Consider the following 22,003-nt stretch of genomic DNA (forward strand, 5'->3'; position numbering starts at 1 on the left):
GAGAGAGAGTGTTCTCCCATAGGCTGATTGATGCCCAAGATAGCAAAATTGTCAGGGCTGGGTCAAGCTAAAGCTGTGAGCTAGGAACTCAAATACTCAATGCTGGGAACCCAAATACCTGAGCCACCACTGCTGCCTCCCAGGTCCACATTAACGGGAAGCCGGAACTGGGAGTGGAGCCAGGACTCAAACTGAGATACTCAAATATGGAAAGTAGTTGTCCCATATGGCATCTCACCTTCTTGGTGAAACGTCTGCCCTTGGACACTCTTAATACTGTACACGGTATAGAGCACTGCTCTGTAGAAAACCGTGGTTGGTTGTGGCAGTTACTAATAAATTCTGTGTTCGATTATGGAATATTTAATTACCTTCCTTCCTTTTTTGATTTTCTGTGACTTTTATGTGCTAATGATCTTAATTTTATTTTCCTAAAGCAAATAATAATGAAAATAAAATATGGAAAGTTTATTAGAAGTGAAATTCTGTTCCTACTGTGTTTTTTCTTTAAAGAATCTGCATGTACTCACAAACACTCATGTCCTGGAGTTCCCTCAGATCAGTGATCTTGGTGGAAGTTACAGAAGTTCAAATGAGATATTCAAACATGTGCCCTGGCAGGCCGGGGCCAAAGTTTTGTTAAACTCTTTTTGAATGCCACGTAATGCATGCTGACTTAGACGTAATCCCTCAGAATTCTGAGATGTGGATTAAGTTTCAGGTACATGATTTATCTAGCTGGAGAAAACGAGAATCATTTTTAAAATGACTAGGTGAAAAGTTTTGGGTTGAGTAATATGCTCATAAATAGAAATATTGTTTTATGCCCATGTAGAATGTTCTGCTTAAAGAAAACTTGACTTAAGTTCATGAAATACACTCTGCTGCCCTTTGGGTTTAGAATTTGTTTTGCTTAAGAATTTATCAGATTTTCTTAAAATATCAAATGTGTAAATATACTTAAAATTGAGTGTTTTTTGTAAGTACAGCTCTGAGGCAGTGTGTGCATCCGTGTGCCCTATACCATGCTGGCCCCATAGCCTCTCCAAAAGAGCCAAGTAAATAGGGGTTCATTTGAAACTCATGAAAATGTTTGCTTAAAATAACCTTTTGAAATGGAAAATGTCAAATTGTGGAACTTACATCTCCTTGTATTTTTCCTTAAGGAGCATGCTGTTGAACGCTCATCCCCTGAGAGCCTGCCACAGTCCAGGTTTGCTGTTTGTGTTTTATGGGAATCTGTGCCTGTTCAGTTGGGTTTTAAGAGAGTTCTCTAGATCTGATGCTCCACGATATTTCTTCTGCTCGTTCTGCAGGGAACATCCCACACTACCATCGCCCGGACACACTTCGTCCACAGACAGTACTGCAACTTCAAGTGGTGAGTGGACTTGGAAGAGGCACAAAAACTGGGTGTTATAACTGTTTTTACAGCATGCAAATGAGAACATAGGCCAACACGTCTTTTGCATGCTATTCATAGTATTCGTATCTTCCTGTTACAGAATCTGGATCAGAAACTTTGAATATGGCTTCTGGTGACCTTGACTGTAAGTCACTCTGTGAGAAAGAAGAGAATGTGAGACCAACCTCGGCCATGATAGAGAGCCAAGGTAAGCTGCTGAAGGGTGTCAGGACTTTCCATCCTAACCATTAAGCAAACCTTTAAGTTGGTGGAGTAACTATCCCTAGTAGTGCAATATTATTCAGTATTGTCTTATAACATTTTTATAGAAGAAACTGGAAGACATAGTCTACAGCAAAGAAGTCCAAGTGGTAACCATGGCCTTCATGAATGAGGATGTTGCAATTTGTTTTCAGTTTTGTAGACAGAAGAGAAATTACTATAGAGTGATACTGAAATGGGACTTAGGCAACTTGGAGACTGGGGGGTTCTTAGCCTGCTCATTAGAATCTGTCAGTGGGGAAGGATGAAACACTCAGGAGACAGGAGAATCCACCAGAGAATATGGTGTATCCTTTCCTGCTGCTTGACTGTGAACACAAAGTAGTTACTCTCCACCATTACCTATGAGACATCACAACAGTTAGAAAATCTGTTTACTACACCCCTCTTCGCAATCAAGGAAATTCTATTCTATTGTTTGAACTTGACATTGACATTTGAGATATGTATTGAATTAGACTAGTCATAATATTGCTGAAATGGAATCTCTTCCATGGGTTAATTGAAGAACATCTTTATACTTTAGTTTGTATCCTGGTATGGAAATGTTTCAGGTAAAACTGCTCCAAGATACCAGTTTTCACCTGTCATACAGGCAGAGGTACAAGGCTGAAGGCATAAAGAAATTCTCATAGGTTACACATATGCTCCAATACAGCAGTTTGGTTTGTGGGAATTTATTGATAGGCACATGCACAATACAGTATGAAATGTGAATAAGTTACTTGACATTGTCTGTAATAACAAAATATTGACACCCATGTTTTAGTTGTCATCCAAGACTATCCAAGTCATCCAAGACATATGCATGTAATGAGATACTAATAGGCAGGCATAAAGAATGTATAAAGAGACTTTTTTTCTTAGAAAGATGTCAAGAAAAATAACAAAAAATGAAAAGATATCAAAGGACGGCTTTTTTTTTTAACAAAGTATAGAATGTTGTATACAGTTTGCAAAATTGTGTGAAAGAGGAAGAAAGTTTTATGTATAAAATATCTCTGGAAGGGTAGAAAAAATTAACATTGTCTATGGGGTGGGAAAGTGGGTTTTCTGGCAGATGTAGATGGGAGAGAAATTTTTCACTGTAAAATGTTTCATACTTTTTAATTCATGGACTATGTGAACCCACCATCTGTCTTCAAATTTAAAGAAAAACTAAAGTAAAATTTCTGTACAGTAAAAATTGTACCACTGAGGAAACTGAGTAGCATTTTATTCTTAATTCCATATGATTTTTTTAAAATACAGCACATGTTTCAGATATTTATTTTTCTTAAAAAGAAGGGGATCCTAACTGTAACGGCTAACCTTTGTGCTTGTAGTGAGGCCAGTGCAGGACAAGGTATCCTCTAGGAGGATAACCATCAAGCATGTTCCAGTACAAGTAAAGTACACCAAAGTAAAGGGAAATTGCAAAAGGAAACAGCATCACAGTGTACCTTTCCTTTTTAGTTGGATGACATCTGACTTACATATTTTATGTAGACGGATATCCTACTTTGTTAACAATTTTGCATATGTGAGTTCTAAAAATATTTGTCAAGTTAAAAAAGAGACCTGAGTGACCAACTGTCCATCCTTCCTTTGTCTACTTTCTATTGTTTTACCAGTAATGTGCTTGATAAAAAAAAAAGCAACAAAGGCCTAAAAGAAGATTTAAAAAATTCAACTTAGTATTTGAAGGCCATTTGTACAGATACTCACTGCATTAAGAAATCTTCCATGGGCTTCTCTGTCTTACGGGCCTTATTTGCTGCATCCCTGATCCCAAATCAGTGGGCACATTTATATTTTTAACACACATGCTTTGTCTCAGATGTCAGAGCCTTTTTCACTGACTGGTTTGCCCATATTTGCATCCTGTTTGTTTCTCCTTGTTAATGTTCCCCCAAAGCACAGTGTCTTTGCTTTATTCTACAGGCACCAGTAAAGCTCAAGAGAATATTACATGCCAAGATGCTGTGAGTACAGAAAAAAACACAATAAATCAGGTAAGGAAAGATACTCATGGTCACAGTAAAATTACAGATACATTATAATGGCAGACTCTTCAAGTCTGCAAAGCACTCTTAGAAACATTATTGTTTTCACCTATAAAAGCAGTATGAGGCTAATAGAATTTAATTATATCAATAGTATGTAGGCGAGGGGTGGGAGACCTTTTTTGCCAGGGGCCATTTGGATATTTATAACATCATTGGAAAGCCACTCAAAGTGATCAGCCTACAAATTAGCCTGCTATATATTTCTGAATTTGAAGTCTTACCTGCGGTTGTAGGCAGATCCAGACCAAACCATTTTACAGGCCTCATATTGCCCACAGCTGAATGTTCCCCACTCCAGCTATAGAGAAAGAAATGGAGGTCAAAGAGTCCTTGTGACTTATCCGGAGTCAAACAGTAGGGTTGGAGCTAGGACCTCTTGGTTCTACCTTGATTTTCCATTCATTTACTCATTCATTTATTTCATAAAAAATCTATTAGAAATGAGCCAAATATCCCTTAGTAGACGACTACTTAAATAAATGAACAAAAGTTAATACAACACTGATCTTCAAGATGTTTCTAATCAGGTGAAGAAGTAGATTACTACTCAAGAGTGCGATTAAGGATATGAAAGGACACTTGCTTGAGGTAGAAGATCAGAAAAGATGTCATAGAGGAGGGTACCATGTGGGTGGCAGTGAATGTTATATAGTAGCATACCTAAGTGCTATAAAAAACTATAACTATGAATGTTCATAGAGAACACTTGAATTCCTTTCCTTAAAGAGAAGACTCATTGTCAGCGGTATGAATTAATCGTTAGTGAAGTGTAACTCACAGACTGTGGATCTAGATCTATGATTCTTTAAGAATGCTGTATGTGGACAGTTGTGTGCATTTTTTTTTCATCTCAATTCATAAACATTTTTCTGGTTAGGCACATTTGGTTGTAAGAAACAGAGACCCATACAAGCTAACTCAAGTTCACAGGGGTTGATGGCATGGATACTTTTGGGGCGATGAGGTAGATAAACACTTAATGGCATTTGCAAGGGAGTAGAATGAATAGATGAGTGATGAGTTAGGATGATCCTTACTTTGATATGAAGTATACCTGGAGCAAAGCCTTGGCTAGTGCACATGCTAAAAAGCAATGTCTGTTATTATCAGAAAGGATGGAAGGAAATTAAGGTCCTTGAGTCTTTCATGGTAGGTTCTTTTGAGAAAGAAATTCGCATCTCAAAAACACAAGACACTTCAAAAAATAATAGGGTGAAATAATGTGTAATGGTTGCAGTGGGACTGATGAGGATGCTGTTGGAATGACTCAGGTAAGAGATGGGAGCTACTGAGGATGCAGAGAGTAATGTGGGATACATTACATAGTGGAGTTCATAGTAGATTAAGTTTATCAAGGGTGTAGGAAGAGGTAAATAGCCAAGTTTATGGCTTAAGATAAAAAAGGAATAGTATAGCATTGAGAAGGGAGGGAGGAAGAGGAATCAAGTTTGTAAAATACAATCTAGTAGAGACAAATTGAGTTTCAGCTTGATGTCCAGGAGACTTTACAGATAGTTATATACCCAGAATCATAAGTTCACCCACGTGACTGTAGGAGCAGACATGTTTGTGAGTTATCAGCCAAAGACCCAGTGAGTGGAGATTTCCCAGGGACTCCGATGGGCAGGCAAGGAACAGTAATAGAGAAAGCAAAGGCAGAGGAGACTGGGAAGGAGCTCTTGAAGTCATGGGATTGGGGACATCCCAGGAGGGAAACCAAGGGAAGAAAAATCTCAGAGAAGGGATTTACAGATTGTGTCAGATGCACTAGAAGATCAAGTGAGATACAGATTGAAAATTACTCATTGAGTTTGGCAATCGGGCACTCACTCATGACTGCTGAGTTTACTTGGAGTGTCAGGGGCGGTTCACTGATCATGAATGAGAGAGGAAGAACCAGAAACAGCAGCTGTGGACAAATCCTCCCAGAAGTGCGGCTGTGAAGTGCAGGAGGAGAAAATGCCACAACTGGGAAGATCGTGGCACTGAGAATGGATTCAAAAAACCTGAATATTAAAATGGTGATGAGCATAGCCCAGTACTGTTGCTGCATTGCTGTGCGTCACATTTCATTGAAACCCTAATTTCCGTTGTCAGAAAAATACACAGCATAGTTATCTTCTTAGACTTACTATTTAATGGAAAATTGCTCTGGTTGTCTAGGTTTCTCCATTAATTTGAGAATGCCAAATGATTAGTTCCATAGAAATGACGGTATACACTACTGGATGCCTTCACAGAGCACCATGTAGCCCTTTGCTATGGTGATCTTTGTTACTCAGATACATTCCTAGGCCACTTGGTCAGTGGCCTTAAGGCATTTTCAGGAGGGCTAAAAGCCTAACAGAGCACAATCGTAGCACCCTCTTTGTCGTAGTTCCCTCAGAAACCCATACGGGATGGATGCCACACATGATGGCTGCAGGCCCTCGGTTCACCTCTCCCACCATCCAGTCTGGCCCTCTATCAGCTGCAGCTGCTCCTATCTGTAGAAAATGTCCAAGCCACTCAAGTCAGGTGGTCTCTCTCCTTCCTGTCCAGAGCACTTAGACGTATGTGCCTCATGTATTTGGCAGTCAGTTACAGTTTGTCCAGTGGTAAACTGTGACAGGTTTCTATAACTTTTCATGTATTTATGTACTTTTGGCCTTAGCTGGATTGGAAGCCCCATGGTGCCAGTGTTGTTTTTTTTCTTAACCCCTAGTACAGGTCCTTGAGTACTACAGACTGTCTATGACTCCATAGGGTTAGGAGAGGACAGGATTTTGGGAAGTGATTGGTTATAATTCTACTCCATGTGCAGCAGTAATATCTCCTTACGATTTCAGGAAGCCAAAGAGGAACCCAAAACAACAGAAGAACAAGGGAAAGCATGTGCCGCGGGAGGTAAGGAATGTTCTTTCTGAACCCTCCTATGAGCTGCTCCGTCCTGACAGTTGTGTAGGTGGAGTCTGAGTTAGACTACGCCCCTTCCAGTGCTGCATGCATGCCCAAGACCAGGCAACAGATCCCAGTCTTGACTCCGTCTATCTCCTTTGAAAGAAGCAGCATTTACACTGTGTTTGATTTCATTGCGTTACATTGATCCCAGAAGACTTGTGATAACTAGAGCTCTACTGTGAACCAGGAACCAAGCCAGTGTTCATAGTTGGTTTTTTTTTTTTTTTTTTTTTGACAGGCAGAGTGGACAGTGAGAGAGAGAGAGAGACAGAGAGAAAGGTCTTCCTTTTTGCCATTGGTTCACCCTCCAATGGCCGCCGTGGCTGGCGTGCTGCGGCCAGCACATCGCGCTGGTGCCGGCGCCACAAGGCAGAGGATTAGCCTAGTGAGCCATGGCGCCGGCCCATAGTTGGTTTAAACTCTACTTTGAATTCCTTTTCAGGATCCCATCTAAAAGTAAAGAACTCCTTATTTATAAAGTAAGCACTAGGATTCTTCCCTCCTCAACTGTCAGGATGGACTACTGGATAGAGTTCAGGCTTCTGAGTCATACAGACTCCAGACTGGGTGAATTTCTGACTGACTACGTGCAAAGTTATGTTACCTTGAGTCAGTTTTCTCATCTTAAAAATGGAAAAGATGAGCTACAAATACCCTTTGTTGAGGTTACACTGTATGCTATGTACTTGGCTGAATTAGTTATATGCAGGTTTTTTTTTTTTAATCTTCCAAATGTTACGTGAGTTAAGTAAATGATGGTAGGCAGTTTCCAAGCCTGTCAAATGCAGACACTAGCAGTATCTGCCACAGAGAGTTGCTGTGAGGACTGAAGAAATTAAAATGCATGGGGCACCTGGAAAAATGCTTGGCACAGATGTGCTTGGCACAGAGGTAGACATTTGGTGGAGTCGTGCAGATGTTGCTCTGAACACTCGAATCCCACAGTAGAGGGTTTTGAGTCCTGGCTCTACTTTGCATTCCATTTCCCTGCTAATGCACACATGGGAGGAAGCAGGTGATGGCTCAGGTACCTGGGTCCCTGCTATCCACCTGGGAGACCTGGATTGAGTTCCTGGCTTCTTATGTTGGTTTGGTTTAACCCCAACTCTTGTGAACACTGAGGGAGTCAATCAGCAGATGGAGAAGCCCTGTCCATCCTTTTACTCAAGCCTTTCAAATAAATTTGTTATAAAAGATAGAAATTCATGCATAGTTAACAGGTTACTATGCATCTTCTATGAACTTTTTGGAGATTCGTTGTATAAAAAGTGTTCAAATACAGAGAGAACAAACTGAGCTGTTCTTTGCTTCTCAGACATCTTATGGTTTCAAAAAGTATTCACAAGCTCAAGTGTGAGCCAATGATTTTAATGTCATTGTGATGTCAGTTTCATAACATTATATTACAGTTGATGCAAATGCATTATTAGCTGTCATATTTAGAAAATGCCCTTGTTTAGTGAAGATAATATATCATTGTTAAAAATATGCTTTTAGATATTACATCTTCTTAACCAAATAATATTTTATTGTCTTGTAATAGACACTGCAGTTTCCCATCTTCCTGGAAGCACTGTGAAATCGGTTAACTTTCGACAAAGTGACAGGTAAGTTTTTCTTCACGTTGCATCTTAACCTGTTGTACGTTTCAGTTGGACTATATTTGAATAAGATCTTTGTTTTATCCCATAGCACTTCTGCTAATGAGAAGGAGGTGGAGGTGAGTTTAAACTAAATGCATTTTTGTTTAAACAAGAAAAAAAAAAAACCGTTTCCGACTCACCTGCTGATGTCACTGCATGCTCTCGTACAAGCTCCTTTAAATTTGCTGTGTGTTTGTCTTGGCGATGGCTAAGCACAGGCAAGGTCAGTGCCTATCAGCATGATGCTGGGAGCAGAGAGAAGTGCCTCCCCATACAATGCGGTATTATCCTGAAATACTTGGGCACACCCAGTTCTTTCTCTTGACTGCGTGCTATTCTGACCACAGGCAGAGTTCCTCAGAGTATCGCTGGGATTCAAGTGTGACTGGTTTACTCTCGAGAAGAGAGTGAAGCTCGAACAGCGATCTCGTGACTTGGCAGAAGAAAATCTGAATAAAGAAGTCGCTAACTGCTTAAAGCTATTAGAGGTGAGAGTTAGAACATGTGGGCACTGTCACATGGGGTCATGTTTCCCGTGCTGTTTGCGTACTTAGAGATCAGTTGACTCGTCTGACGAACCAGTACCAAATACCAAGTGCTGTCTGACTGAAATGCAAATTCATGGGACATGAGGAATTCAGGATTAGGCTGCAAGAACTGCTTCACTAACAGGCAGTGCTAACAATCAGACACCCAAATGTCTTTCTGAGTAGGCTGTGTGAGTCATCTGTTTTCTCTCTGGATTTTCAAATAGATTTTAGGAGGAAGAATAATGATGCCAAAAACTGAGCAATAGGAGGAAAAGGCAGTTTTCAGCTTTATGGAAGAGACTCGAAAGTCTATTTCCATATTTGATTAACTTAGGAAAAAAAGGACGACAGCAGATTAGAGTCTTGTCAGATGACAGGCAAGTCTGCTCAGAAGAAGAGCAAGGGACACAGAACGACAGGATTATCTTTGCATCGTGTGAAGTTTCCATACACTCAGAGATGGGTTGGAAAAATCAGTGACTTGATTTTGGATGGAGAAAATAAAAACTGAGAAGCAATGTTTTGCTATCCTGTTGTGATCTGAAATACTGTTACTTGTTTTTAGGGATTTATGAATGTATTTGCAAAGAAGAGTTAGAGGGAGGGGCACAGAGAGGGAGACTGAGAGCTTCCATTTGCTGGTTCACTCGCCAGATGGCCGCAGTGGCTGAGGCTGGGCCCGGATGAAGCCAGGAGCCCGGAACTCCATCCAGGTCTCACCTGGGGGTGTAGGCGCCCAAGTACTTGGGCCATCTTGCACTACCTTCTTGCACACTTCAACAGGGAGCTGGATCAGAAGTGGAGCGGCCAGGATTTGAACAGGCATTCCTATGGGAAGCCAGCATCCAGGTGGTAGTGTAACTCTTGGTGCTGCAACAGACACTTCTGTCTTCTAAAAGGTTGTTTTGGCCATTTGGTAGTTGTTTGTTCCATAGAGATTCTGGAATATGTTTCTGTTTGTACAAAGTACAGTTGAGATTTTGATAGAGATTGCTTCGCATCTCTAGAATGGTTGGGGCGGTATGGAATCTTAACATACTTAGGTCTACCAAGCCATGAACACCAGTTGTAGTTGCACTGATATGTGTTTGCCTTAATTTCTCTTAGCAGTGTTTTGTACTTTTTAGTGGATACGGTTGTCGCTGCCTTCATAATGTTCATTCCTAAGTATCTCAGTCTTTTTGCTGCTATTGTAGATAGAGCAGTTTTCATACTTTCCTTCTCAGAAATTATGTATAAAATGCAGTTGATTTTTTGTGCTAATATTGTATCACTGAATTTTGCTTCTCTTGTTTATTCTAAATTTTTTTGTATGGAATCTATCACATTTAGCACAATAAGAACTTTAATGTTCAGTATATCCAGAGAGGATTTTGCTTCTTTCTGTCTTTCAGGTTAGAATTCCTTTGTGTGTGTTTTTCCCTCACCTAACTGCTGTAGTCCCTGTACTGGTACTCCAGGATGTTGAGTAACTGTGGGAGCAGCCATCTTTGCCTTTTTCTTGAACTTGGGAGAAAAAGCTTTGAGTCTTTTAACTCTGAGTATGATTTTGCTGTGACTTTTTCCTAATTGACTTTTATTCTATTGAAGTCGTTTCCTTCCATTCCTAGATCTTTGGGTATGTTTTTAAATCAAGGTAGGACAAAGAATCTTGTCAAATGTTCTTTGTATCTGAGCTGAAGGAGTCATGTGGTTTTTGTCCATTTTTCTCAATGCGATAGATGAGGAGCCTTCAAAATGTTCATTGAAAATACTATGAAAAAACCTATGGATGGATTTCAAATTTTTTTTATTAAATAAACATCTTCTAATTCTACTTTCCATGGATATTTTTTGAAGTATATCGTACATTGTGGCGAAGTGGGAGCTTTTCCTGGAGAGGATGGTTCACATAGAAATAAGTGTAATAGGAGGATACTTCATGAAGTTCATGGAGAAAAGGAATGAAAAGATAAAGCTATGAGGCTGGCATTGTTCCATAGTGAGTGGGTTAAATTGCCACCTGAAAGGTTGGCACTCAGAGAGCCAGTTCCGTTCCCAGCTGCTCTGCCTCCCTTCTAACTCTATATTGTTGTGCCTGGGAAAGCAGTGGAAGGTGGCCCAGGTGCTTGGGCCTCTGCCATCCACATGGGAGGCCTGGGCTCACCCTGGCCATTGTGGCTACTTGGAGAGGTTACCAGCAGATGAAAGACGTCTGTCTCTGTCTCACTGCCATTCAAAGAAAATAAAAATTTTTTAAAGGGGGCATTTTGGGGCGAAAGTATTTATCTATGCAAAGCTCTTTTTTGTACTATGCATTTTTCCATGAAGTTTATGAAGACCCGTGGTACAATCCTTTCAAAGTGTTGTTGAATGCAGTTTGCAAGTATGTAGTTCAGTATCTCTGAGGCGATACCCACCAAGTTATTGGTCTGTAGCTTTCTTTTATTGTAAGGCCTTTTTTGGGCGTTGCAATGAAGGTAATGCAGCCCTTACCGAATGAGCTCTAAGTGTTCCATCTTCTTCAAGTTTCTGAGGGGAGAGGGTTTTTGGAGGATATACAGTCGTCTTCTAATATTTGGCAGAATTTACCAGGGAAGCTGGGCTTTGCTTTGTTGGGAGGTTTGCATTGCTGATTCAGTCTCCTTAGTAATTTCAGGTCTGTTTGGCTGCATTAGTTCTTTATGACTTGATCTTCGCTGGCCATATGCTGTTTTGCTAACAATATCTCCTTTTCCCCGCCCCGTTGGGGGTGGTTATTGAAACTGCTGCAGGAGACTGCCTGTGAGCATGGCCATTCCAGTTGGCTAACTGCTCTGCAAGTGCAACTCAGACGAATCTGTTTCCAAAGCAGCTGCCATTCATTGAGCACCTACTGTGTGACAAGCATTTGGCTTCAGTTATTTCTCATAGCAAAGTATTCCTGCAAAGGAGATGTAATCCATCGGATTTATCAGGAAATAGCCAATGATACACATTTACATCCTAACAGTTCCAGAATCACAATCCAGTTTACACTCAATGGTGCCTTATGGTTTTATTGGCAGCACTTTCTCTTGCTGATGTACAAAATGATGGTGCTTCTTTGTGTCTTGGGGATTTGCTCGTAAACACATGGCTAATGAACAGTTACTTATTTGCTTCCAAGTCTGCTGATTTCTTAATTTTCTGTGTCTACCCTAGTGAGAAGGATGGTTCTTCCTCAGGCAGGGCACCATTTTGTATAAAGGGTGCAGGTTCAAAAGGAGTATTCATAAAGTAGTAAAGGATACCCAATCACACCCAATGGATGGGAGAGCAAGTGTAGTAACCACAGCCAATTCTTAATCCATTGTGTTTTGCTGCTTTCCTTAAATATTTCACCCTATGTTTCTCTTATGATACGTGAAAATCAATTGTAAGCATAATTTTTTATGAGTCCAGTAAACTCTAGGAAAGAGATATGAAGGCACATGAAGGAGTGATGAATTGGGAGATAAATAAGGAATAGAGACTAGACATGAAAAATGTTATAAGCATCCATTAGCCAATGAAGTTACTAAAATTTCAGTACCCTGTATCATTGGTCTTTGCTATTCCTTTTCCTCCTCCCACCAAGATCATGGAGCTGGGACTGCATCTACTTGTGCAACTTTGTATTAGAATCACTTGCAAGGGGCCAGTGCTGTGCTGCAGCAGGTTAACACCCCGTAACGCTGGCATCCCAGAGAGGTGCCAGTTTGAGTCCCGGCTGCTCCACTTAGGATCCAGCTCTCTGCTATGGCCTTGGAGAGCAGTAGAAGATAGCCAGAGTCCTTGGGCCCCTGCACCTACGTGGGAGACCTGGAAGAAGTTCCTGGCTCCTAGTTTTGGATCAGCTCAGCTCTGGTTGTTGTGGTCATCTGGGGAGTGAACTGGTAGATGGAAGACCTCTCTCTGTCGCTGTCTCTCTGGCTGTCTCTGTAATTGTCTTTGAAATAAATAAATCTTAAAAATCACCTGAAGAATGATTGTGTTAGATGGATAGACTGTAATACTCTGCTCTCTCTACAGTCTTTAACACTTCTGTGTGAGGAAGACAACCAGGCCCAGGAAATCATTAAGAAGCTGGAGAAGAGTATAACATTTCTTAGCCAGTGTAGCACACGAGTGGCCAGTAGGGCTGAGATGTTGGGAGCCATTAATCAGGTAACCTCTCTCCATTTTTCTATTTACCATGGAATTATGAAAAGGATTTATTTCCCTGAAGATAATGGGTTACAGTTCTACAAATAAGTGTAAAGAATACTTTCTTGTATAAAACATGCTAGTTTCACATAGAACAATGGAGTATACAAATGAAATGATGAAGAAAATATATATGTATACTAATATAATACCGCACACACTCGAAGTGTCTAGTATCAGATGGATGGTTAAAAACATTGTGGCTGTAAATATAACATTATGTAGCCATCAAAAGGAATGCATTTTTGGTGTATGCTACAGCACACATGAACCGGAAGACATTACACTGAACAAAAGTGGTGGAGGTTTCCTATTAGGAGTCCATTCATTTCAAGTATCTGGAATGGGTAGATCCTTGGGTCACAGGGTGGACTGGTGATTGCCAGTCCAGGGGCCGGGGACACTGTGGAGTGAACTGCTTAATGTGTGTGGGGTACTTACTTGGGGTGATGAAAATGTCTTTAAACTAGATATAGTAGATGCGTACTGGAAGTGTATTAATGTCCTTGATGTTATATTGTAAATAGTGTATTAGCATGGGAAAAGAAAAGCAATACGTGTATGTTATCAGGGTCCAATTAAAACTTGTTTCTGAGACAGCAGGGGAAATTTGATGATGTTGTTTCTGTTGGTTTTGTTAGATGTGACCATGGCATTGAGATTCTTTAAGAAACAGCATTTACTCTTAATGAGGCATTCAGGAATGAAATAGTTCCTCTTGCTTTTATTTTTTTTTTTTATTAAAAATAAATGGCCAAGAGCTGAAACTCTCATGGCAACCTGTTGCTGGTTCCTGAAGCTTGCTGATGTGTACATGTGGGTTCACTGTGTCCTTTATCAGGCAACTTTAAAAGCTTTTAAAAATTGAAGAAAAATAATAAGTTAGTGATTATTAGTTATAATAATTGTGCAAACATTATTATGACCACGTACATTGTATTAGTCTATGAAGATGACTTTTCCTTCTCTACAAATTCATGTTCTTCCTGGAGTTAATTTTCTTTGCTATTTTTGTCTTCGCTATGGTTCTTTCTCTATACCTAGCTCTAGTCCATCTAAAACTCTTCTGAAGAGCCAAGGTCTCCCAAGACATTGAAGCTCATGGGTGTTCTGCTGGTTTCATTTTTCAGATGTGGCTTCCAGAGATTTAGATCTGTGCTGATCTGGACTGGTTGTTTGGACTTGCACAGAAGTCCTGGAAACTCTCTCAAGTTGAGTCTCCCTTCCTGAGTTCCTTTTCTGTCTCTTATTCTTTAATTTTTTTCCATTTTGGTGGAAGGTAAACTTTTTGAGATGTCACGTGACCGAGGTGGCTTTATGTTCTGGCACCCAGCTGCCAGTCTGGCTGTGTGGAGGATTCCAGGTCGCAGGTCATTTCCTCTGGAATCTCCCTGGCATGGCTTTATCATCTCCTGGGTCTGGTGGTGGTATCAAACGCTGTGGCTTCTCTAACTCTGGAGCCTTTGCCTATGACAGTTTCTACTTTCTAGAATCTTGTAGGATGTTCTCTTTGCCCTACTGCCCTCCTTTGGTTTATTTTTATCTACTGTTTTAGGCTGTGAGTTACTATTTTAAGGGTGGAAACTTAAGGTTATGAGTGCCGGAAATGTTTTTAAGTAGTTTCATTTTCTGTATTTTACAGATTTTTTTTTTGCATCTTTAATACTTCCTTGAATGTTAGATCTCCGGAGCTGATCTTTCTCAACTTTTTGCTGCCTTGGTATTTTTGGATTTAGTTTCAGGGCCATTGCTTCAATTTTCTCTCTAAACTCTGCTATTTTGCAACATTTTTAATTTCCAGAAGTTCTTTGGATTAAAGTTCTGAGCATTATTTCCAGTAATATCATCTTTTTCATGCACACAATAAGTATTAACTCTGAGGATATTGCTAGTCTGCTTGAAGTTTGTTTGCCTAGAAACTATGTCTTCTAGGTTGTGTTTATGAGTTTTGGTTTCCCCTAGAATCTAACCATCTGGGTATCAGGGAAAATCCTGAACTCTAAGCTTTGTGTAAGTGAGGATGTTTCACTGGGGTACTACCCCTGAGGTCAGTGGTTAAAAGAACTGCATCTTGGAGTATCAGATTCCCCAGAGAAACATCTCGCACCTGTCTACTTCGCAGGTTTATAAGCCTGGCTGTCAGTGTTTGGGGGTGGAATGGTTAGTTAAGCTGGGATCTCTGTATTCAAGATGTATGCAGACCTTTACTTACATCTGTTGTTTTCAGTATGACACATACATCAACAACCCTGTTTCCAACCATGGACACTCTGTTCACCTGTCTCTGGGTATTCACCCTCTAGGCTTTGAAGTAGTGGCGAGGAAGTTGGTCTGCTGGTGACAATAAGGGAGATCATCGGTGGCTCTACCCAGTGTTTGCAGACTTTCAACCAGTCCTGTGCACATACCCACCCTCAACCTGGGTCCCAGAGGTGCTGATCATTCGGCGGCCTTTGGGGTCTCTGTAGTGTCCCCTAGGTTGCTTTTGGGCTTTGCTTACCCACCTTCTTTTAGGATGTAGCTTTTCCAGGTCTTAGTCATGTACTCCTAGTCCTCCGAGTCCTCCTACTGTCCACTTTGCAAAATCTTGTTGAAATGAAATTATCCTCTATTCTCTTTGCCCTTGTAAATTCATACTTTTTTTTTTAAAAAAAATGTGATTTATTGTCACTGGGATTCAGGGCAGGAGTGAAGGTAAGTTCATGTGTTTAGTCATCATCTTTTGTACACTGAGAGTTGTACTTGCGATGTAAACCTGCTCTTCTCCGTGTAGGAAAGCCGGGTCAGTAAAGCAGTGGAGGTGATGATTCAGCATGTAGAAAACCTGAAGAGAATGTATGCCAAAGAGCACGCCGAACTGGAGGAACTGAAGCAGGTCCTTCTGCAGAATGAAAGGTCTTTTAGCCCTCTTGATGATGAAGGTATTGGTGATGTTTCTCTCGCATTCTCCTCTTCCATGCTCTGTTATTAAATGTTACTGTGTCTTTAGGTTAAGGCTATAATCAAAGAACTCATTTGTTTAGATTATATGGCCAGAAGTAAAGTGTCAGAAGGCATACTGGGACACATGGAGGATTTTTGGTAATGACAAATGTAACAACAATTTGTCAATTTAGATTGCTGAGATGAGAGGATGTAGTTAATTCATCTCACTAAGGTGACCTTAGTGTTCCACTATGTAGCGTATGTTGGAATGGATTTTTTTCTCCGGTGTACAGTGAGGCACAGTATTACTGATGAGAGAGGCTCACTGAAGTTAATTCTGAATCCCTCAACGAAGCAGTGACCCTGGCACAGTATGCTGACTGACGAACTGGAGAGAGAGAGAGAGACACGTGGCCGTGGAAAAGTCAATAAATAAACAATGAGTTTTCTGATGATTCTTATTTTCATGAACTGTCCCCTCCTCTAGAAGTATAACCAGAGTTGATAATTCTTCTGCAGTAGAATGTTAGATTCCTCTTTACAGCGTTCACTCGCTCAGTGCCTGCCACGTGCAGGGACACAGAGGGCTGTGTCCCACTGGTTCCAGGGGCAGTTTTTTCACATCACCCAGTAAGTGATGACAGATATTTTTACTGCTCAGCATTCTCTGGATTCTTAAACACATCTTTTCTGTCCTTTGCTTTACTTTGTAAAGAATTAAGGCCAGTGCTTTAACATGCATTTCATGAGTACGGTCTAAAATGTGTGTTTCCTTTCAGAGGACTGCCAAATTAAAAAGCGTTCAGCATCTCTGAACTCCAAGGTAATTTCTCATTCATTTAAGTGCCTATCAGACGCACAGAAGCGAGACGGGTTTCAAGTATTGGAACTCACATGCCTGTAAACGTAAATCAGCAAACCATGCCATTAATTCATACGTCCGGGGGTATGGTTATGCGTACTTCTGTTGAAGTAAGTATGCCTTTATACTTCCTGCTCTATGTGTATATCTAGTTGGCCTGACAGCAGGAGGGCCAGCCGGTAGGACAGTAGTTTCTCTCTGTAATGTGTAGCCACAGTGGGTTCTCAAAAAATAGCAGCATGGCTTTGCACCATCCCTAAGAACCAGTCTCCTTTCTTGCTGCTTCACTGTCTGTCTTTGGCTTCCACCTCATGGCCTCAGTGACTACTTCAGACCCAGGCACCGAGTGCTGGTCGTTACATCAAAGCATAGTCCACGAAAAAGGAGGAAGCAAGACCCGGGTTCCATGTCCCTGTAAAGATGCTTCCTAGACAGGAACACAACCTTGGCGTGTTCATTCTTGATTGTATACAAGACTGGAGAATACAGATGTATTCTGGGGTCTGTGGACGGGGCTCAGAATAAAGTTCAAGATGGGAGAATGGACAACTGAAACTCAAGGGGAAGTGTCTGAAAATCAGGATTCCACACTTTTTGTAGTCATTCCATCCCAATCCCTCTCGCACTGAATAGAAGAGAGAAGCAGGAAAGTTACGATCGAAGTGTCAGACACATGATTAGAAGCCAGGTTGCTTGGATACTGCTTGAATAGGCTTGATGCTCACTAATCTCTGAAATTAAATGAAAAGGATGCACAGTGAAGCTCCAGCTTGCTACATGTGAAATATTTTTATTTTATGAAGTGTCATTTATTTAAACTTTTATTTATTCGTTTTATTTTATTTATTAAACATTTATTTAAAACTGTGCTGTGAAAATCCCAAGGCTGATTTAGGACCACAGACGTTCATTAAAATAGCATGAGACTCTCTAACAGTCTGTTAAGGGAGAAAAAATGAAATCATTAAATTAAAAGCCATACATGTACATACTGATGTCCTCTTGAGATAGAGGAACTCTTTGCAGGCATAAAGCAGCAGTAGCAAGAGAGAAACAAGCACACGAGTAATAGGGGCAAATGTCACACAGAGGAGGTTGTGAGTGATTCATGGGTATTCCAGAGAGAGCATGCTACATCTGCAGTGCCTACATCTGATATGGGTGCCAGTGGAAGACCCGGCTGCTCGACCTCCAATCCAGCTCCGTGTCTGTGTGCCTGGGAAAGCATCGGGAGATGAGTCCTTGGGCCCTTGTACCCACATGGGAGACCAAGAAGAAGCTCCTGGCTCATAGCTGCAGTCTGGCCCAGCCCCTGCTGTTGCAGCCATTTGGGGAGTTAACCAGCTGTCAGAAGATGTCTCTGTCTCTGCCTCTTCTTCACTGCAACTTTGCCTTTCAAACTGAAACAATTTTTGTTTTACAAATTTAAAACTGTTCTGAAATGTTAAAAAACTAAAAAAAAAAAAAAAAAAACTAAGCAAGAACTCTAGTGTAGTGGTCTAGAATTGGTAAAATGTTTTTGGAAGGCACCTTGGTCAGAGTAAGATCCTTGAAAGTGTGCCCACTGTGTAACTCAGCAGCAAGGGCATAGGGGTGTGTGTGTGTTCATCACTGTTGTGTATAGGCACAGAATGCTAAGAATTTTCTAAATGCACATTTTCTTCCTTCTGGTAGCCATCTTCTCTTCGAAGAGTGACCATTGCCTCTTTACCCAGAAATATTGGAAATGTGGGAACGGTAAGAAAACTCCCAAGCGTTCTTAGCATCAAATTCATTCTCATGCAAACCTCACTCAATTTGTATTTGTCATTCCTGAACATCTGAACTCTGGAAGGCGGCTGCAGCGGAGAATAACGACCGGGTCAGCAGGAGGTCAAGCAGTTGGTAAGTCATTTGTCTGAAGTTTTCTGGGACCTTTACTGTATAATTGGGGTAAATGAGTACCTGCGATAAGTGATAATGTAGAGTATACTGAAGCAGATCATATGCCAGTTTTTCTAATTATTTACTGAAGCTTTAACGTTATGAAATAGAAGTTAGGTCACTTTGGCCAGGACAAATGTAGAAAATGCAACTCCTGTGCTGACCTAACCTGCAGGAAATCAGTGGATGACTGCAGCTTGTATTTTGTTTGACCATTGTTTAGGCGCATTTTGGGGTCAAAGCAGAGCGAACAGCGTCCTTCCTTACATCGATTTATCAGCACCTACTCCTGGGCAGATGGGGAAGAAGAAAAATGTCCACTCAAGTAGGTGAAGCTTGCTGTGTGGATTGTTGTGAAGGACTTATGTATCTGAAAGACAAAGGGACAGGTGGCTCTTCCATCGGTTGGCTCACTTCCCGAATGGCCACAATAGGCGAGGCTGCAGCAGGCTGAAGGCAGGGGCCTCATCAGCTGAACCACCTGCCACTGCTTTCCCTGTGTGTAGCAGGGAGCTGGAAGGGCAGCAGAGACACTGACGGGCCCTCATGGGATGCCTCCCTAGCACGGGTTTTAACCTGCTGTGCCCATTCACCTAACAGGTGGGCATAAACAGTAGGGATCATCATGATTCCCTGGAGATGAGCACAGCACTGCATCACCAGAAAGATAGTAATTTTGAAAGATTCTGATGACACTGATGCTAGAGCACCGTACAGTTTATTTGCGAATGCATTGGCTTTGTAGCTCTCACAAGGTGTCTTCAACATTTTATGGACAATACATTATGAATTTCAAACTTTGATGCCAAAAAAAATGTATACCCATGAAGACACTAGAGAAAAGCTCATGGAAGAATGGAACTATTTTCCACTCAGGTAAATGGAGAGCAGAGGAGACAAAAGTCTCCATCTGCACACACAGAAATTAATCAAGATTGCACCAGTGGAAGTTGGGGGAAAGGGAGGGAGGACGGAACCCGGTGTTGCGGGCAGGCACTGCGCACGCCGCTTGGTCTTCATTTCCTTTGTTCAGTTAGGAGATCCACTGTGTGCTGCAGTATGCGCGGGGCTAAGAGATAAGAAGATACGCAGTACTGACTCCCTATCCTCAAAGATAACATAAGCTAATGGATCTTTTCTGAGCTGGATGGAAATCTTGTTGCCTTTCAAAGCTTCCACTGTCAGTATGTGATAAGCTCGGGATTTTAAAATTCACAGGGGACGCTGATGTCACAGGTGGTGGCTAAACCTGCTGCATTACAATGCCAGCCCCAAGTAGGCGATATTTTATGTTTACATTTATATTATTTCTAGTTACAAAAATTTACCAGCACTTTATTTCCAGAACTAAAGATGACTTAGAGCCACCCGGAGAAGAAATAGTAGAAAGAACAAGGAAGTCAAGTCTCTCTGAAAAGAAAAATAACTCCTCCAAGTGGGATGTCTCCACAGTGTAAGTTGTCTCTCTGCTCAGTAGTGCACTCGCACAGTGAGCGCTGTTTTCTGCAGTGGAGAGGCAGCAGCCATTCCGTTTTCTTTGACATAGAAGGTTATTGCATTAGATGAATTAGCACACAGAAAATGCTGTTATCCCCGCGGTAAACAGTACGCTAGTTACAGAATCATTTCCGTTTGTGGGTGGCTCTAAAACAAATGCAGGTTACATTTTCACGGAGTAAAAGCATCGTGGGAAATACGTAGCATGGGGCATGATCATATACACACACTGCCTGACTGCCCAGGAACCAGTGTGTGTGCTTGCTAAGAGCTGCTGCCTAAATCCCCCCCGTTTCAGATTCTCATAGCACAGCATTTCTTAAAGACTGCACACTGGACCCCAGACCAAGCCGGTCAGTCACAACAGGCAGTGCAGAAGGCTGTACGGGCGGTACGTAGGGACAGGCGTACCGACTGCTGTGCTTTCCTTGCAGTTATGACACAGGAGCTTCCTGGGCAGCAAACCTCAAGACCTCCATCCACAAGGTGAACAAGGCCCTGTGGCTTTCTGTTGCCTTCATCGTGCTGTTGGCAGCTTTGATGAGCTTCCTCACGGGACCATTCTTCCAGAAGTCCGTGGAAGCGGCTCCCGCCCAGGAAGGGGACTCCTGGGGCGCCCTAGAGCATCTCTTGTGGCCGTTCACCAGACTCCGCCACAATGGGCCACCGCCAGTGTGACTGCAGCACCTCTGACCTTGCGTGTCCTGGTTTTTAAACTTTCAGTATGTGAACTTGGTGAATTAGTAAGTTTTACCTGGGAGAGTACCCCAAACGAGAGGTTCTCAGAATGACTGTCGGAGATTTTGCATCCCTTCCATGTGTGCAGGGTGCGGTCTTTTAGAGAAAGATATTATTATATATTGTTCTGCTACATTTTATTGAAATAAAGAACCATTGAAATACAGTGAACGTTCAGCTCAGTGTGCAAAGACAAAACTCTACTTTGTTTAAAGTACATTAACCGCCAGGGAATGATTCAGTCACTCATACCTGATGCTTCTCTACCATGCTTGGTGGAAGCGGCGATTAAGAGTAGCTGAGGAGTCTCGTGGAGAACAGCAGGTGGCACACGGAGTCGATCACCAGGCACTGTGCAGCCCGCACTCTGTCCATTGCTTCTGGAGAAGCAAAATCCTTGACCATGTGCAGTAAGGTCGCGTGGAACTCCGTGTCCTCTCTGAGCGCTTCGGAGAAGCACTCGCTGTCCTCGTCCACCCTCAGTCGCTGCGCTCTGTCCCCACTGAACAGTAAAAGCTCCCAGGGGGGGCTCTCCGCGGGTTCCTCTGCAAGGTGCTCCCTCACCTACGGAAAGTCAGACACATCAGTGAAGGCTGAGCCCTTCCAGTCATCTTCCACTACCACTCAGTCCCCCACAGTACTGAGGTTAAAGGACACATTCTTAATGTCCCATCATTGTATTCACCCAACTCATGGTAACTGAGAGCCCATCACATACTCCACCAGCACTGTGCCAGGCACTGGGGATAGAACAGGTGACCATAGGTAACTACAGCAGCAGAATCCTGCCTTCAGGGAACCTGCACTGCCGTAGAGGAAAAACAAGCAATAACAAAACCTCATTCACTAACTGCTGCTAAAGTGTGGGTAGGCTGGATTGTAGAATGTGGTGAGACGCCTTCTTTCTGTGTGTCAGAATCTGAAGGCCAAGGCCTCACACTCTCAGAGGAGGACTGGTGAGGCACCGATGAGAACCATGACCTCAAGGCCAGAGCACTTGGTACCATAACAACAAAGGCATAATC

General features: G+C 41.9%; 2 protein-coding genes across 17 annotated transcripts in view; one reads left to right on the forward strand and one right to left on the reverse strand.

Annotated features, from left to right (window-relative positions):
* IRAG2 (inositol 1,4,5-triphosphate receptor associated 2) overlaps positions 1 to 21,144 on the forward strand; it is a 59,463-nt gene extending 38,319 nt beyond the window's left edge. The window contains 17 exon segments of the mRNA XM_070049517.1: positions 1,167 to 1,213; positions 1,317 to 1,381; positions 1,506 to 1,613; positions 3,611 to 3,681; positions 6,564 to 6,621; positions 8,219 to 8,282; positions 8,368 to 8,395; positions 8,666 to 8,806; positions 12,860 to 12,994; positions 15,807 to 15,954; positions 16,738 to 16,781; positions 18,495 to 18,557; positions 18,655 to 18,704; positions 18,967 to 19,068; positions 20,089 to 20,196; positions 20,776 to 20,956; positions 20,958 to 21,144. Of these exon segments, the coding sequence (XP_069905618.1) occupies positions 1,167 to 1,213; positions 1,317 to 1,381; positions 1,506 to 1,613; positions 3,611 to 3,681; positions 6,564 to 6,621; positions 8,219 to 8,282; positions 8,368 to 8,395; positions 8,666 to 8,806; positions 12,860 to 12,994; positions 15,807 to 15,954; positions 16,738 to 16,781; positions 18,495 to 18,557; positions 18,655 to 18,704; positions 18,967 to 19,068; positions 20,089 to 20,196; positions 20,776 to 20,956; positions 20,958 to 20,984 (1,440 nt within the window). The 3' untranslated portion in view covers positions 20,985 to 21,144.
* Positions 1 to 22,003, reverse strand: part of DNAI7 (dynein axonemal intermediate chain 7) — a 138,581-nt gene that overhangs the window by 29,358 nt on the left and 87,220 nt on the right. For 7 of the 16 annotated variants that reach the window (XM_070049514.1, XM_070049511.1, XM_070049508.1 and 4 more), the window contains one exon: positions 21,099 to 21,542. Coding sequence is in view for 7 of the 16 variants with exons in the window: in XM_070049511.1 (XP_069905612.1) it covers positions 21,267 to 21,542 (276 nt within the window). In the remaining 9 variants the exon portion in view is untranslated. Of the gene's footprint in view, positions 1 to 530; positions 1,561 to 3,394; positions 3,650 to 3,956; positions 4,034 to 6,837; positions 17,552 to 21,098; positions 21,543 to 22,003 lie in introns of those variants that run through there. The other 9 variants (XR_011379034.1, XR_007921065.2, XR_007921066.2 and 6 more) reach the window with 4 other exon arrangements.

The sequence above is a fragment of the Oryctolagus cuniculus genome, chromosome 9, assembly GCF_964237555.1.
Source record: "Oryctolagus cuniculus chromosome 9, mOryCun1.1, whole genome shotgun sequence".
In the NCBI taxonomy this organism is placed as follows: Eukaryota; Metazoa; Chordata; class Mammalia; order Lagomorpha; family Leporidae; genus Oryctolagus; species Oryctolagus cuniculus.